We start from the raw sequence: 17,623 nt of genomic DNA on the forward strand, positions 1-17,623 counted from the left end.
ATTACTATAGATTAGATTACATTAGATTTATTTATTTCATAATACAGATTACATTATAAATTGCAGGCATGTCAATCTACAAGAATTCATATTATGATCGTCAAACATATAGCCCCCTGGTTTATCCCCTGTTGATAATATCAGTCCGGTTGATCCTATAGTCTGTTAGTGCCACAATACTTGCACAATACCAGAATGTTTTTTTCTTATCTGTTTGTAAAGTGCTAAAGTGACGTGACATGACAGATGTGCTGTTGTATCGGTTGAGTAGCCAACAATTTTGAGAACTATACCTGTCTACACCAATTATGAATATTCTGAGTACCTACAACAATATTAAAACATTCTGAAACATTATACCTGCGGTAAAACAGTACGGGAATTATCAGGCTGAAATCTGTAATAATGCAATGAAACCCGACATCAAACTACAGTAAGTGTGACTTATGATTTGTAATGTTGTGATTCACCACCTACTTCAAAGATCATAATTCAATATTAAAATATAAGTTATTTTCTAGGAAATCGTTTATTTTCTTTCGTCCACTTTCAGATTTATTTAACTGTATCGTTTTAGCAATACTATGTATGATTTTGAAATTTGTTACAAATATGAAATATATTAAGAACAGATTCAAGTATTTAATAAATCTGTTCGATATTTGTAAGAAATGAATTACATACTAAAATTGATAGTGCACTTTTAATGATACATGTGTGTAGAGCGGATTACTTTTTTTGTCCAGATTATTGAGTAGTGCCCTAATGTAATATTTGAGAAACAACTTTAATAAATCACTTGATTACTACTTATAGCTATACAATGGTATAAGTATATTGTAAGAACACCGCACAACATTTCAACAGCTTAAATTGTATGATGTAATGGTATAATGTATAAATAAATTGAGCTTGTCTGTTATTTTAGGTAATGGGGGTGTGTTGGTGTAAAGACAAAGGTCCAGAAGAAGGTGATGTGTACTCGCTGAGCCCTGAGCCCGAGTCCGCGTCCCCGGCCGTGTCGGAGACGCGGCCTCGCGTCACAAAGGTTGTGGACTCCAAGCTTGTAGACCAACTTGTGCTGGAAATGCTTGGTCTAATAGCTACAATTGTTGATAAGTGAGTGAGCAATATTAAATTCCGAATATCTTATAGGCCTGCCAAACAATGTAGGCAGTACACTTTGTTAGAAACTTGTTTTTTGAAATTTATTAACCTTTTCGGCGCTGTGTCAAATACAAAAGCTGTCACTCAGACGCCACATCACCGAAGTGTCTAAACTGAAATTGAACTTTATGCATAATATGCACTTAGGCCTATGTTGCTCTGTGGTCTGTGACCGATTAATCGGTCTTTGGCGTTGAACCTGCGGTGCGTATATATTGGTCATCGGCGTCCAAAAGGTTAACACTTTTATGATAAGGGTGGTAAAGGATGTTTAAAATGGTGAGAGAGTATGCATAGCAATTTTTATCTTATTTTTTTGATTGTTGAAGTTGTTTGTACACTTCAACAATAGTATATTGTTTTTTAAGTATATTATTGATGTAATTAGGAAATTTTAATATCATTATTATGGCAAACCTTTTTATTAGCGGATTTTGCGTTGTTGCTAACTCTGCAAATCACTACACCTTATAAAACAAAGTCCCCCGCGTGTGTCTGTGTGTTTATATGTTCATGATAAACTCAAAAACTGGAACGGATTTTCATGCAGTTTTCATCTATCAATAGAGTTATTCTTGAGGAAGGTTTAGGTGTATAATTTGTTACCTTTGCAAAGCCTAGTGAATAACTAAATTTCACCTTAAAGAAAGACTTTGTGAAAACAAAGTTTATATCTGAATGGAATTGGAGATGTTACTATAGGCATCTAGGCAGCTAAAGGTTAAAGCTAGTAAGGCAAATAAACACTTCATTGCACACTTGTATAGCATGATCCAGACTCATAAACAATGAACATAAAAATGTTATATCGCTGATGCCGCTTACATTGCATCTAATTCATTATGCAATTACAGCTATTATACTGCATGCAATTAATTAGGTTTGATGCTAAATGCGAAATCGTAGTCCTATTTGCAATGCTACTAGTTATATGAGTATTATAAAAGTATTTTGATTCTGATAATTTGTATGTGTGTGTTTATTTATTATCTGGTGACAACCACAAACGGCCTCTATGTATTGGATCTGTACCCCCACGCAAGCGTATCAAAATACCGGGACTTATAGGCCCGTGAAATCCAAAATGGAGTTACAAATATAATTATAATATGGTATGGACTATGGGGACTTTCTGTCTTGTGACAGACATCGAATTTTTAGGGCCCCCCCCCACGTCTGGCGTCTTTCGAGCGTCGGCGTCTGTCGGCGTCGGTCTAGCGCTATGGAAAATGACGTCGCTGCGCAGTTGCGTCGACGCTGCGTCGACGTTGCGTCGACGTCGGCCATAGAATTGTAGACGCCGACGCTCGAAAGACGCCAGATGTGGGGGGGCCCTTAGAGTGCCATAAAATGACAGTTAGGGGGTTCCTATATCAATGAACTTAGGACCAAATCAATCCCTGTGTGTTGTGTGTTTTCTCAAACAAAATACATATCTGCAAATTAAGTAAATAGCAGGTGTTGAAGAAGGAAATTGGTACAGGTGCACTGTTGTACTAAATAAAATAATATCAGCAAATCTTAACAAATAAGCAAAGAATAACTTCATTATTTATTTCTGATTCATGCAGAAGTAAAGCGAAATGTTTTTTTTAATGTACAGTCAGCTGCAAAGAAAAGGTTCTCCCTGCCTAGAAGGGTTTATGCAAATGTGCTAAGCGAATATTGTTGCTGACATATATTTGTCTGAAACCCTGCATAGCCTATTTATATTAGGGTGGTCCAACAATTTATTTTTTTATTTTCGGGTAGCCCCACCCGTCGGCTGTCCTAAATAATACTGGGTTACTTCTAACAGTTCTAACTAGACTTAGAATTTTGAATCACTACCTTATTGTCTGGTCGTTCCGAAAATGAACTTGGATGTATGTATAGATCGGATGTACGTGACAATTTGTATCCGAATACTTCTTATTAGGTTTTCAATTGTGAAATCGACATTTTTTGTAGTACAAAGCCAAAAGGTATACATATGATTTTAGTACTCTCTGTACTGTGTATTTATATCTGCACTGATGTATGTATTATTCTTATGTAAATCACATTTAGTTTATAAATATTGTTTAAGAATGTGTCAGAACTGACTATTTATCCACAGGCAACACATTATTTTTACTCTTGTCTCTTTATCGAATGTTAAAAGTACTATTAATGTCCCTTAGATTATACTATAAAGTTACATTATGTACAAAAATTTGATTAGTTCTAATTTATGAACTTGCATGTTACAGCGACGAAGAATCTCCCGTCTCCCTGGTGAAACTGCACATGATAGCGGACAAAGAGGAAGGATGGATACAGGTTGTCAAGTCCATGGTCAGAGTGATACCGCTCGAAGACCCTTTCGGCCCGTCTGTCATCACCATCCTACTGGATGACTGTCCGCTACCCTCCAAAGATTCCGTTATAAAGGTATACCTTATCCCATAGACTAGGAATCATCTAGACCGAGTTTAGAGCAATTATTTCATGCAACCGATGATGCTAAAATGCGGGGGTGCGCGGGACGAGTTGAGCGAAATCCCGTGCCGTGATTGATCCGTTCAAAGACACGGACGTCACACAAAGACACTTTCGACATGGAGTAAAATTACCGTATGCGTGGCAGAGGCGGTAGCGCGACTATGCTCAGTCTGGAGGATGTTTTGTCTGTGCCTTATACACTACTACTACTACCTTATACATTTTGATAAATAGTCCTGATAAATGAAAACTTACAATCGTCAATACCTCCTGTTGTTTGTTACCTTTATAAGCTAAACTGTTTTGTCAGTTTGATACGAAATTATTATACCGAATTTATTTTTAATATTAGGTTGAGTTCTTCCAATGTTTCGTATTAAATTAGAAATTTTTCTAGCTAAGTAGTAAGTGCAATAGCTTATCTAGGGAAGAAAAAACAGAAGTGGAAATAAGTTGTTTAGTGATAGTTTTTTCTCCTTCCCCTCCCCACTTTTGTGTCCCGATTTGTAATTTTTCATTATTTCTAGATAAACGGTTAATGTTACAAGAAAACTGTCCATGAACAGTATATTCTACATTAAATTCTTTACAATATGTTGTTAGTGGTCTTTAAAACGTATTGTTAGGACTTTCCTTGAAAAAATCTTATCCAGATTTGGCAGCATGCGTCATATATTGAGTAAACATGTATTAAGCAAACCATAGTCACGCTTGAGTTGTTGCGTGCCGGCATACCTACTAGTAGAGTAGTTTTCTTACATATATACATATGTTTAACACGCATCTTTATAAATGTTAAGGTGAGATAAAGTGGAGCAGTAATTAGAGCACGGTGTATTTTGTATTTTCTCGCATTATTGTTACGCATGTAATTGTCATTTTATCTCCTAGAGCTAGACCAAGCAAACTTAGCAGAAAATTTGATTGCCCAGACGGTGCAAGTGTTATTTAAACGTCATAATTTCATAGAAGTTTGACGTTTACAATAACACTTGCACCGTCTGAGCTATCAAAATCGCTGGCAACTTAGCTTGATCTAACTCTAGCTGTGAACGCGATCACGATGCTTGAAATGAGTTAGGTTTTGGGTCTTTTACGGAGATAAGATGTAGTGTTATACTACGCAAATGATAATAGCTTCGACGGTCGCAGGTGACGCAAATGCTGGGTCTGTCGTCCCAGAGGGCGGCGCAAGGCGACATGAACGTGCGAGTCGAGCGGAACATTTGCGTGGTGCTGGGCTGTCTGGCCGAGAAGCTGGCGGGGCCGAACAGCGTCGCCGTGCTCACGCAGAGCACACTCGACTATCTCATCGCGTTTCTGGTAGGTCTCTCGTGCCAGTGTGCTGGTACGGCTTGGCAAAAAAGAGTACGGCTTGGCAAAAATTAAATAGTGGCAGCACTGTAGTGTCGTCTCAATTTCTTATATATATTGGTTTGAAAGGGACGACACTACAGTGTTACCACTTTTTAATTTCTACTCTTTTTCGCCAAGCTGTAAGTGATATCAGGCGCAGCTCACTCCGCGATTTCATCGCTTTGCAACGGGTACATCCGTCCCACACCAATTTTGGTGGCTAGCCATAAGCCGCGCGTGGCGCTGTCGCCACATAGTGGTCATATCTGTCCTAATCGTTACAGACGCGTTTTGTTAGAGAGTGAATCTTTTGCACCTAGAGTACTATTATTTATTCTGTGGTGATATGTAGGTGAGTTTGATGACCAGTATCGTCTTTACCATAAGGGCACACGGGGCCCGTGCCCAGGACAGACAGTAACAGTATATTTGATTACCCCTAATAAATAGAAGATCATAGTAGAAAAATGTTAGTTTAACTATACGCTTTGTTACTTTCCAAAACGGCCCCAAATTGTTTGACAACAGGCAGGGTAAAGGTTTATCATTCGGTACGGTGAAATAAATTCTTATTTAAATAGGTGCAATGGAAGATAAGAAACTAAAACTGTTTAGATTCTGCAAACTTGCTTATTGTGGCAGATAATTAAGTTCAAATAAATGGTCGTCAAACTTAATTATTGTATCAAAAGAATATAAATAGAAGAACCCCCTTATTCATAAAAGTCTACTAAAGTTGACAAGCCGATAATAATCGTTTGTCCCTTTCCATCATACCGATACGTCGGAAAGGGACAAACGATTATTATTGGCTTGTTAACTTTAGTAGACGTTTATGTATAAGCGGGTTAGAGTATTTATTCTGTTTCCAGGTGAAACGTCGCGAAGCATGCGTGGTCCTGTTCGCGTTGTTAGCATTAGAGAAATTTGCCCACACGACTGAAAACAAGTTGACGATCAACAAGTGCCTGGAGCGAGAGAGAGGGAATCCTCTGCTCGAGCTGGAGAAGTTGGCGGGGAACAAGGACCCCGTGTGGCGGCAGGTCGGGTTCTGCGCGCAGTGGGCGCTCGACAACCTGTGTAAGTGTCACTTGCACCGTCTCACTAACCCGGGGTTAACCGGTTAAACCGAAGACCCAGTGTCAAATTGTACTGGTAACCATGGTAAATCCAGGTTTAACTGGTTAACCACGGGTTAGTGGGATGGTGCAAGTGGCCCTAAGTGTCACTACGTATGGCTCGTGTTCATTAGTGTTGCTGTACAGTCGAATTCAAAAATATGTTAACACTTGTCCCGGAATCGAGGGTATTTACCACAAATTTGATAGCTAAAATACGGGAGCAAAAGAAATAGCCGGCATTCACCAAGAGCATTTACTGACAACTGCAGAAAACAAAAGTAAAAACAATACAATAAAGACAAATAGAGAAAAGGTATAAATAACATATAAAACCTTGTTATGTTAGTCCTCGACAACACTTTTGCACCTTACTCCTTTGTAATAAGGCGAAAAATGTAAACATATCTTTGACGTCGACTGTACACTTTCTGTTGTAAAGATCGAAGCAACAAAGTTGGCCTGAATAAGTCCTCCCGCCATATCGGTATCGTCTTGGGTCGTCCCATTAGTTTTTCGTCAAGTTCTTAAATTAGTCCTATTCTGTTTTCGTCACCCATTCTACATTCGTTACAATCGTCGGTGGCTTTCAATGTACAATGCGTGACGAAAGCAGAATAAGACTAATTTAATAACTTGACGAAAAACGAATGGGACGACCCAAGACGATACCGCCATATCAGTCTCCTGACTTCACTCGGAATTCGTATATCCCATCATTTCACGCTAGGTTTCACCTCTGTCTCTAGTCAAACGACCGACCGGTCTGGCTTAGTGGGTAGTGACCCTGCCTGTGAAGCCGACGGTCCTGGGTCCGAATCCCGATATAGGCATTTATTAGTGTGATGAACACAAATATTTGTTCCTTAGTCATGGGTGTTTTCTATGTATCGTAAGGTGACAAGCATAAGTCACTAAGTACTAAGTTAGTAGTAGTATAATAAGTATTTAATAACTTCTTCTTCTTCTTTAAGTGCCTTCTCCATCCCGGAGGTTGGCGACCTTATGTTTATATGCCAGTCTATCTGAAGTCATGCGAATTAGTTTCTCTGTGCTGTCCACGTCCAACCAGTCTCTTATGTTACGTGTCCATGATATTCTCCTTCTCCCACGTCCTCGTTTTCCTTCAATCTTCCCTTTAATAATTAGTTTTAATGTCATATTTTGAGTATGTGAGTCATATTTAATAACTACGCTTAAAAAAATGTTATTTCCTCAGTCCTAATCGAAGGCCGCAAGCTTTCCTACGAAGTGGTGGACATGTCCAGCATCAACGTGATCCTCAACTCGCAGGACGTGAGCGAGTACTTGAAGATCTCGTGCGACGGTCTCGAGGCGCGCTGCGACTCGTACTCGTTCGAGAGCGTGCGCTGCACGTTCCAAGTCGACGAGGGCTGCTGGTACTACGAGTCCGTCATAGTGACGCCGGGGGTCATGCAGATTGGCTGGGCTACTAAGAACAGCCATTTCCTTAATCATGTGAGTGTAATACATAGACTAGGAATTCTCTAGACCAGTGGTCGGCCCTGAACCTGTCACTTGCGGCCCGCGTGCCGCCTTGGCTATTTTGTATGTAATAGTGACAAACGACAATTCTCATAAAGTCATAAATATTAACAAAGTACGGCCTGCGTCACCTCCGTTAAGTACTATGTGGCCCATGGCTGCTAAAAGGTTGCCGACCGTTGCTCTAGACGGAGCTTAGAGCATTTATTTCATGCAACTGATGCTGCCAAAAATACAGGGGTGCGGGGGACGAGGTGAGCGAGTCCCGTGCCGTGATTGGTTCGTTCAAAGACACGGGCGTCACACAAAGACACTGGACTCGAAAATGGAGTAAAAGTACCGTATATTTGTGGCAGATAGGGTAGCGCTACTAGCGCTACTATTATAAGCTTAGTCTGGAGGATGTCTTGTCTATGGTGTAATATCAACTGTTTAGGCATTAGTACTTGGCTAGAGGTGCACATTCTTTTTCGGCCATGAAGTGTATCAAATTAGCGCGCATTAGGCTACTTTCCTACCAGTCAAATCAGCTTCTTTTTTTAGAACTGTCGAAACGATTTGCCAATATGGAATTTAAATGAAAACGAGTATAGTGACGTCACGGTCAACTCACGTACTTTTTATATTTCAATCCAATTTATTAAATAGAAATTGTGCTTAAAATTATCTGGTGCTTTATTTCGTGCACAGAGTGAAATCATTTATTTTAAGTAGAGGAAACATCCCGGGCTATACCATTCGCCGCCACCCCACGCCACGCCAGTGATATTACACTGAGAATCATTCTGTAAACCAAATGCCACATGTATAAGGCTCATTTGCACCATCCCACTAACCCGGGGTTAAGCGGTTAAACCGTTAACCTAGTGTCAAATTGTACTGGTAACCATGATAGCTGCAGGTTTAACAGGTTAAACTCGGGTTAGTGGAATGGTGCAAGTGGGCCTAATTGTCTTGTATTTTCAGGAAGGATACGGCATCGGAGACGACCTGTACTCTCTCTCGTACGATGGCTGTAGGAAGCTCATTTGGTACAAAGCGCGGCCCGAGCCCGTTACAGAGATTCCCGAGTGGCGGCCCGGGGACGTCCTAGGAGCTCTAATAGACATGAACACTAAGGAAGTCATATTCTCGCTCAACGGCCGTCGGTTGCCACCTTGTAGGGAGATATTTGAAACTACCAGGTAAGATTTATTGAAGAGCCGTTTGTACTCTACTGCTTGTGGTCGAAGTAGAAAACTTAAACTTGTCATGACACGCCAAAGCACGTGCTGTCCCCTAGAATTCACGCTTAATCTCTTGAGCATAGAAGGGTCAGAAACTAAGTGGCCTAATTTGCAAACGTAGACTGGACACTTCTCGCCACTAAACAGCTCCTGTGCTGCCCTCTAAAGTTCGCGTAGTTTCCGTAAAATAGTAAAATCTTTATACTTCAACTTAATAAGAGGAATATCTGTTAACCTATTGCAAAGATAACACAACTTGCCGCCCAATCACTAGTCACAATACAATTTTCTCACATTCCCTCACTGCCGCTTCTTACTACGAAGGTGACAAACAAGCATGCGGCCTGCCTGATGTTAAGCAGTCTCTGTAGCCTATGGACGCCTCCAATCCAACTCCAGAGGTGTTACATGCGCGTTGCCGTCCCTAACACCCCGCATCCCCGAATTACTCGACCCATATTAATCTTTCATGAAATAAACTGTATGTAAGGGTTGTATTACACTTGTTCAGTTTCTTTGTGCAATGTGTATCTTGTCTCACATTTTGCTCAATGAGAGTGAGACGCAATGACATTGGACCAAGATATTGGACAGATGGAATATCACCCTAACACAGGGTGGCCAAAAAATAAGTGCATTCCCGTTGCCAGGGAGGTTTCTGGATTTGTATATATAGGACCAACCTCGACATCGCGCAAAATAATATTGGCTGGTCCATTTTCTATGGGAGGGTAAATTTGTTTTCGCATTTCGGGGTTGGTCCCATAGTAAAACTTGCTCAGTATAATCCCAAAACCTCCCTATTAGTGGGAATGCAATTATTTTTTGGCCACCTTGTATAAGTGTAAGGGCTGAGTGGACGCTCGAAGCGGAGCGTTCGGCAGCGCGTGCAGCGTGGCGTCGGGCTCACAAATGATTTGAGCAGCGTGCACTAAGGCCGCTCCTAAACGTTTGCATTTGTTTAACATGCACGCCGTACGCTCCGCCCCGCTGCACGCCCAACTCGAGCGTCCACTCAGGCCTTACACTAAGATTGGTTGTTATAGGCAAGGCTTCTTCGCCGCAGCGAGCTTCATGGCCTTCCAGCAGTGCCGCTTCAACTTCGGCCACGAGCCGTTCAAGTTCCCGCCCACCGACCGGCCGTTCGCCTCCTTCAACCAGCACGGCTACTTGACTGACGAACAAAAAAAGGTAATAGCAAAGAGAATAGGCAATACCCCTCTATACTAGAGGGGTATTGCCAAAGTAAATTTTGTAGTCACGGTACATTTACTGCCATCTATCGACACGATTAAAACTTAAAATTGAAAATGTATAAATTAATCAAAATATGTTTACGGATAAATGGTTTTTAATGTTTATTGTTCCATACTGACCCATATGCTTTCACTGATATGTGTTAAAATTGTTAAATATCAAACGGTGTCGTCAACGCCATCTACCCGAGAATAGGCCAAAATCATATGGCGCCATCTATTCGAGAATTACTTTTTCTTGATTTCCGAGGCACGTTTTTTTCTTAGACTTTATTTAATCTTATACGGAGTATCCAATATACATTAGGATGTACACTCAGTTCGGATGGAATGTCAACCAAAAAACAAATTAGGTGGCATTTCATTTGTCTCGTTAAATTTCCGAAAAAAATAATTTTAACCTAATTGAAAATACAACAAGATTCTAACTTCCTTGCCTATAATTTTGTATGATGGGCGGCGCGAGGATATATGTATAGTGGTACAGTCAAGTGTAAAAATATGGGTTAACCGATTCATTGCATCTCCACAGCCAAAACTTTTGAACAATTATTTCATGATACACATGTCGTGCCATCCGCACCGAATCAGTTAACAAATCATACCTACTCAAAAATATTGAGATATTTTGCTGTCCCGCTCGCGCAATGGTATTGACCACGGGCATCATGTGCGACACAGTAATAGAATTATGCACGTGCGATAGAGATAGGAGCTGCCGGGTCAATGTACGAAATTCTTCGTGCTTAGCGTCTTTAGTTCTAGTTAGGTTGTATTCGCGGAAATATTGCCGTGTATGTTCTTGATTATAGGTTGCGTAACATCATGCTAAAGGTGCTTTAGCAAAAGCGCCGGTAATGGACTTTTCACCACACAAACTGGTAAAGGCCCTCCCCGATTCATGGGCTGGGTGTTTTCACAGGAGCTTCCGAATTTTCCGTTATAAAATGTTATATAACATCGTTTGACAGAGACAACGTAATAGTGTTGATACTGTTTTTTTTATATCGTCCCTGTCTCACAATGTTATATATTAAATAATTGTGTACCATTAACGGCCGGTTAGCAATCGTCACAAAACTGACTGTCAACGTCAAACCCCATCATACATTTAATCAGAAAACAAACAGTTAGACGTGACAAACAAGACCGCGTAAAATGCCACCTATGCGATGGGTTGACCAAATCAAATCTGCCATGGAAAGACCCCTGAACGCATTTGCCAGAATGACCTCCAACCGCGGAAAAGGGCGAGGAGCCGTACGGCGAGCAACATCTGTGCCTGATGTCAGCAGTTCACCACGACACTCTGCAAAGAGTACAACGACAAAAAACAAGTCTTAAAATGAAAATGCCCTCATACAGCATGTAGATGTAGATATTCTCTTCTCTTTAATTATATGTGCACAGTGCGCTATTGCACATACCTCTGCTTGAAACACGCTAGCATACCTACCCAACGGTATTGCTACCTTCTCTCCCAGTTTAGGGATTACTATGCCTGCTTATACATCATAAAAACTTAAGTTGAAGCGACAAAGCGCTGCGCCTGCATCACGCGCGTGAGGGCGTGGGTTGGGGAAGCGAGGTGACATTTCGCTTCCCCATGCCTAGTGTTCGAACTGCATTGTATGTGGGCGTAGTGCATTGTGGAAAACTAAAAGAGATGCTACCACTGCTAGGAATATTAAATGCAGTATTTTATCAAAAAGTTTCTAATCAACTCCATATCATTAAAGCAAATTTATTTAAGAGGGCGTCGAGGAGGGTAAATTTTCAGATTCTGTCAAATTACCCCATTTCACACACAAACGCAGCTCACACACACTACCTCAATTTACTGGGACAGGTCAGTGACCCCTAATGTTTTTTTAAAGGTGCTGTTTCGAGTTTAGTGTTAACTACGGACCTTCTTTGAGGAATTTAAACTGTCAAAGCTTTCCTTTGTGAGAAGACAGAGAAAAATCACTTTTTGTATATAGCTTTCCTTGTTTGTTCATGTCATCTCATAGGTATGTGACGTATTAGGTAATTAATTATTTTCGTTGTTGACTTTTATTTGTATTAAGATAGGTACAAACGGCGATGCTCTTAACTGTCCATCGGTGGACCTTATGCCTTTTGTAATAAGGTTTACGAACTGTCAGTTAACAGTGTGGTCATGGGCGATGGTATGCGGTTTGTAAACATAGTCCGAATTTACCTACTCGAAAAAAGTGGACTATATCTAAAATGATCCCCTCATTAGTTATAGGGCTTGTATTATTTTTTTACAACTAAAGACGCTTATTATATTTCACTTATAACTTAATTGATAATAAGGCTTTAAAAACCTCTAATAAAATTCAGGTACTACATATACTTGGTCAAGCAGATCTTGTCTGTAGAAAAAGGCGGCAAATTTGAAAAATGTAGGCGCGAAGGGATAGCGTCTCATAGAAAATTTAAATTTCGCGCCTTTTTCTACTGACAAGATTTGCTTGACCATCTATATGTACTACATTTATACTTTTGTAAGTCAGTAAGTGATGCTTATCGGGAAATCAAAGAACTCATAATTACCTATATAAAAATAATTAAATTTACTATTTCGTCTCACGTTCAATAAGGCCCGGGGCCGGGCCTTGTCACCCGCACAGACAGAGGGCCTTTTTAGCCCAAGTACAAGTTCAAGAATAACAGAGAATATAGTAAGGATAATTTAGTTTATTTATCTCAATTATACAATTTTCACACAGGTAAAATGTACATACATTTCAGCGTGTAGGTACTTATCATATAACGATCGTTTTTGTTATAAAAAAATATTTATTGATTACACTGTGGTAAACATGAGAACAATATGTTATAATCTAGTTCCTTTTTATCCTATTCAGTTCACATACATTGTTCGTGGGTAATAAGGCCTACAAAATTTCCCTTTAGGCCTTATTATCCTTTATCTGGAATTAATTACGCCTTAAATTTAAAATGGTATACAGGGTGGAAAGATAAGTCGGGCCCTGGAGGGAGCCTTAAATCCTTAAGCTGGCTCATTTTACTTAAAGGAGACATTCCTTTATTTTTAAAAAGAAACAAAACTGCATTAAAAGTATTTTTCTTTTTTTATTCAATTTGGCTTGTCAAACGAAATCTTAAGTACTAAATATTAGATTTTATGGATATTTTGTACGACAGACGAGTGTAAGACCTAATGTTTCTTGGAGAAATGTTATCATTAACATTAACTGTATCGACTAGTAGAATAAACTTGCGAGTTTTTATTTTTTGGAATTTTTAGTCGGTTCGAGTCCCGGGCGAGGCAAGCGAGTTTTAGAAAATCTTTGAATGCAGTTTTGTTTCTTTTTAAAAATAAGGTATAATTAAGGTAATTTCCCTCCAGGGCCCGACTTATCTTTCCACCCTGTATATTAAATTAAGGCCTAGATTCATTTGATTGTTGGCATTTTGTTTTATAGTTTCATGTGATCCACGATGACGCGCTGATTTGGTAAATCTAACCTTTAATAACATGGCAATACAAGTCAAGGCACGCGTTTTCGTGAATGACACGATCTATACTTTGCATTTGTAATAGGTACAAGATTGTAATATAGAGTGTTTGTTACCTAACTTACTGAAACAATCGATTCCAGGTATAAGACAATTTATTCTCAGAAGAATATACATACCTATTCAAACTTCACTTTTAGAATTGATTTAAATTGTACTACATCGCAAAAGCTTAGTTTGTGTTTCGTAACGATAATTGTGTTAATAGTGTTAATCCTTACCTACCTTACGATGCTCCGCAAACTCCTGCATCTTTTAATACCACTGCCTTTTGTTATCGTTGTAACTTTTGAAAATGTACAGTCTCCCACGAAAACGATCTGATAAACATTTTTAATGTTATAAACCTACAGAGTTGGGATGGCAGTAAGGCTGTCGTTCATACTACTTTATACGGGCCCGACACTATCATGAATGACAAGACTTATCATAACATTCCAACGTTTGGTCCAGTTCGGTCATGACATTACAAAATCTCCTCAGTGAGGAGGCCTCAAACACTTATCAGTATTTTACAGTACTGCTTACAGCTATTTAATTGTTATGTTAACTACTATTCTTGAATGCTGGGCCTTGTTACCCGTCGGGCCTTATATTCCTCACCTAACTTTAACCTTAAATTTCTCTGTTGCCTTTAAGAGGAAAAATAGGAAAAGCCTGATTCGTTGTAGTCTAGTTATCTGGCTTTCGAAATCACTCGGTTTTATAGCTTGAGCATCGATTTTTTTATATAAATTTTACTAAACGCTGACACTCGTTCATCTCATTTTAGGTACAACTTTGCATAAGTGTATTTATTATATTGTAAAAGATTTCAGATTTTCAAGGGTGATTCGTTGTAAACACACTCTTTGGGATAATAATGACATTTATTATAATTTTTTTTATCAAGAGATGTGAACGCTAGCGACTAAACGGTGACTGCCTTTTCCGCTGATTTTGCTCGACACAAACGATTTATAAACGGCAACTAAGCCACTAGTATTGGGTTGCCTATGATCATTTTTCCGTGAATGTACTCGTAAACCTCTATCCGTTAGTATGCGATTCATTAATGGACGCACCATCGGGACACTGTTCTTTAACAGGTAATGTTAATAATCAGTGAACATCTTTAATTACGCTCAAATGCTTAAGTTTCAGTACAGGTAAAAGTACATATGAGCTGTACTTTTAATTGTTAGTACAATCGGCATCAAATAGATAGTGACGGCCAAAGTGACCAAATATAGCTATAGGATCTAAATGTGGACGAATAAGGCCAGGTGAAGCATATAAGGCCCACCTTTATTTTAACTGAAATAGTTATATTAATAATCAGGATATTATTAACAAATCAATTCAATATAGATTTCTCATTTGTTCATGTTTCTTCATATACCAAAATAGTTATATAAATATTCCAGCGCTTTTGAAAAATACACGTTTTATAAAAAAAACCGGGCAAATGCGAGTCGGACTCGCGCACGAAGGGTTCCGTACCATAATTCAAAAAAAAAACAAAAAAAAAGCAAAAAAAAAAAACGGTTACCCATCCAAGTACTGACCACTCCCGACGTTGCATAACTTTGGTCTAAAATCACGTTTGTTGTATGGGAGCCCCATTTAAATCTTTATTTTATTCTGTTTTTAGTATTTGTTGTTATAGCGGCAACAGAAATATATCATCTGTGAAAATTTCAACTGTCACTAGCTATCACGGTTCGTGAGATACAGCCTGGTGACAGATAGACGGACGGACGGACGGACGGACAGCGAAGTCTTAGTAATAGGGTCCCGTTTTACCCTTTGGGTACGGAACCCTAAAAACCATACCATGTTGGTTCGGAACCGGGCCTTGTTACTTGCACTGACAGTTGAACACTGACTTGAACAGAAGTTCAAGAATAACAGAAAATATTACCGGGCCTTATTAGCTTTTATCATGAATTAATTTCATCTTCAATTTAAAATGGTCTATAGTAAAATACGGCCTACATGAGTAATGGAAAAACAAATTGTATTTTATTTAGAAAGTACTTATATGTTGTTCATAATCTTCAGTAAGCTGACTTCTAAGAGTCTATCTATTATAATTAATGTAGATTGACAGTTTACTTAGCAAATTGTACTTTTATACCTTTAGGTTTTATGTCGGAAGTATTTCAGCCAATTTGTACTGAAACAAGCATTTGAGCGTAATTAATGATGTTTATTGATTGTTAATCTTAAATATACCTATTATGTAGGGCACTTAAATTATTTTAGCGGACCGAGCGGATATGTATGTTTGTAGACCACTTATTTATTTAAATAATTAAATTGTAATTCATTCAAAAAAAGGTTATTAAATGAGGGATATAGATACCTCACCTACCTTATTACAAAGCATTACAAAAATGTCCAAAGGCCAAAGCCACGCTGATAAGACATAAGACCTCATAAATACCTATAAATAAACGTTCACTGAAAAAACTTTAAGGCATTTCTGAAAAGTAATTATTTTTCGTTACTGAGTTATCGTTTTGCACCGAATATCAATGAAATAAAAGCACGTTGTTATTTGATAGATACATTTATATAAACATCGTCACATGAAACCAATATAGGTACTCGTAAACCATACCACTGCGATGGAAATATCGTTCTTTCAACTGATAATATAGCCACAAAAACTCGCTGAGACTGCAGGTCGAGTCTTGGTTTCAATTTCTTGATGATATATCATTGAATTAACTTTCAAAGCACGTGATAGCTCAGAATAGCAACAAAACTGGATGAAACTAAAATTTTTATTGCTGATATTATGTGAACAACATTGCTTCGTCTTCATAAATAAAATTTTAATAATTTATATTGTTTACGTTAAAATGTGAAGAAATTTGTTGATAAATTGTCTATCTAGTATATTGACATTATGTCATATATGTTTTTAAAATGACGTAATATGAATGCCAGCACAATGAAAATTTATTCCAATAAGATAAAACAAATCTTCAAACTTTTTTAATTTTTAGTGAATTAGGAAGAAACTAATTACGCTGATTTGGTTGTGTTTGTATATATTTTAAATAATTTGTTATATTTTTAAAGTATTATGACTTATGAATAAAAACAAATCAAAATTTTAATGACTCTGGATCTCCGTGTGACATTATTCATTTACCCTATTTATTTTGAACACAGTTTTTCACTGGTATCATCATTCGTATACGGACATGAATTTCTGTCAATATATATGCCAAATTGAACTGTCAATTTGGAAAAAGCATGTACGCGTCCGCTTCCAACGGCCCACAGCGGGCATCTGAGGAGAAGGAGAATTTGACAGATATGGCGGATGTATGGAAATTTTACGAAAGTTTACGTTTACGATTGAATTTCTCTGTAGCCTTTAAGAGGAAAAATAGGAAAAGCCTGATTCGTTGTAGTCTAGTTATCTGGCTTTCGAAATCACTCGATTTTGTAGCATGAGCATCGATTTTTTTATACAAATTTTACTAAACGCTGACACTCGTTCATCACGTTTTAGGTACAACTTTGCATGAGTGTATTTATTATATTGTAAAAGATTTCAAATTTTCAAGGGTGATTCGTTGTAAACACACTCTTTGGGATAATAATGATATTTATTATAATTTTTTTTATCAAGCGATGTGGACGCTAGCGACTAAACGGTGACTGCCTTTTTCGCTGATTTTGCACGACGCAGTCTTAATGTAAGTTGTTGGTCAAAAATATTAGTACAAAATAATCGAATTTAAACTGTTGATCACATACTAAAAAAAAAGAAATAGGACTTGTATTTAGTTTCGATAATTTAGGTGATTATTGATATATTCACTTTGTTCTATTAGCTATTATTTTCTAGCCATTAATTTAGATCGTACCTACATATTATAAAGTTGGTATTCACTTTTAACATGTCTATCTACTAATATTGTAAATGAGAAATTAAACTCTCTGTCTCGTAGTTACGTTATGTACATACCTTCTGCAC

At 38.3% G+C, this 17,623-nt stretch overlaps 1 protein-coding gene across 1 annotated transcript in view; it reads left to right on the plus strand.

Annotated features, from left to right (window-relative positions):
* Positions 1-261: 261 nt before the first annotated feature.
* Positions 262-17,623, plus strand: part of LOC134678161 (RING finger and SPRY domain-containing protein 1-like) — a 30,216-nt gene continuing 12,854 nt past the window's right edge. The window contains exons 1-8 of the mRNA XM_063536615.1: positions 262-433; positions 929-1,119; positions 3,399-3,579; positions 4,783-4,953; positions 5,859-6,066; positions 7,324-7,583; positions 8,577-8,794; positions 9,883-10,027. Coding sequence (XP_063392685.1) covers positions 932-1,119; positions 3,399-3,579; positions 4,783-4,953; positions 5,859-6,066; positions 7,324-7,583; positions 8,577-8,794; positions 9,883-10,027 — 1,371 coding nt within the window. The 5' untranslated portion in view covers positions 262-433; positions 929-931. The remainder of the gene's footprint in view (positions 434-928; positions 1,120-3,398; positions 3,580-4,782; positions 4,954-5,858; positions 6,067-7,323; positions 7,584-8,576; positions 8,795-9,882; positions 10,028-17,623) is intronic.

The sequence above is a fragment of the Cydia fagiglandana genome, chromosome Z (genome assembly GCF_963556715.1).
Source record: "Cydia fagiglandana chromosome Z, ilCydFagi1.1, whole genome shotgun sequence".
NCBI lineage: Eukaryota > Metazoa > Arthropoda > Insecta > Lepidoptera > Tortricidae > Cydia > Cydia fagiglandana.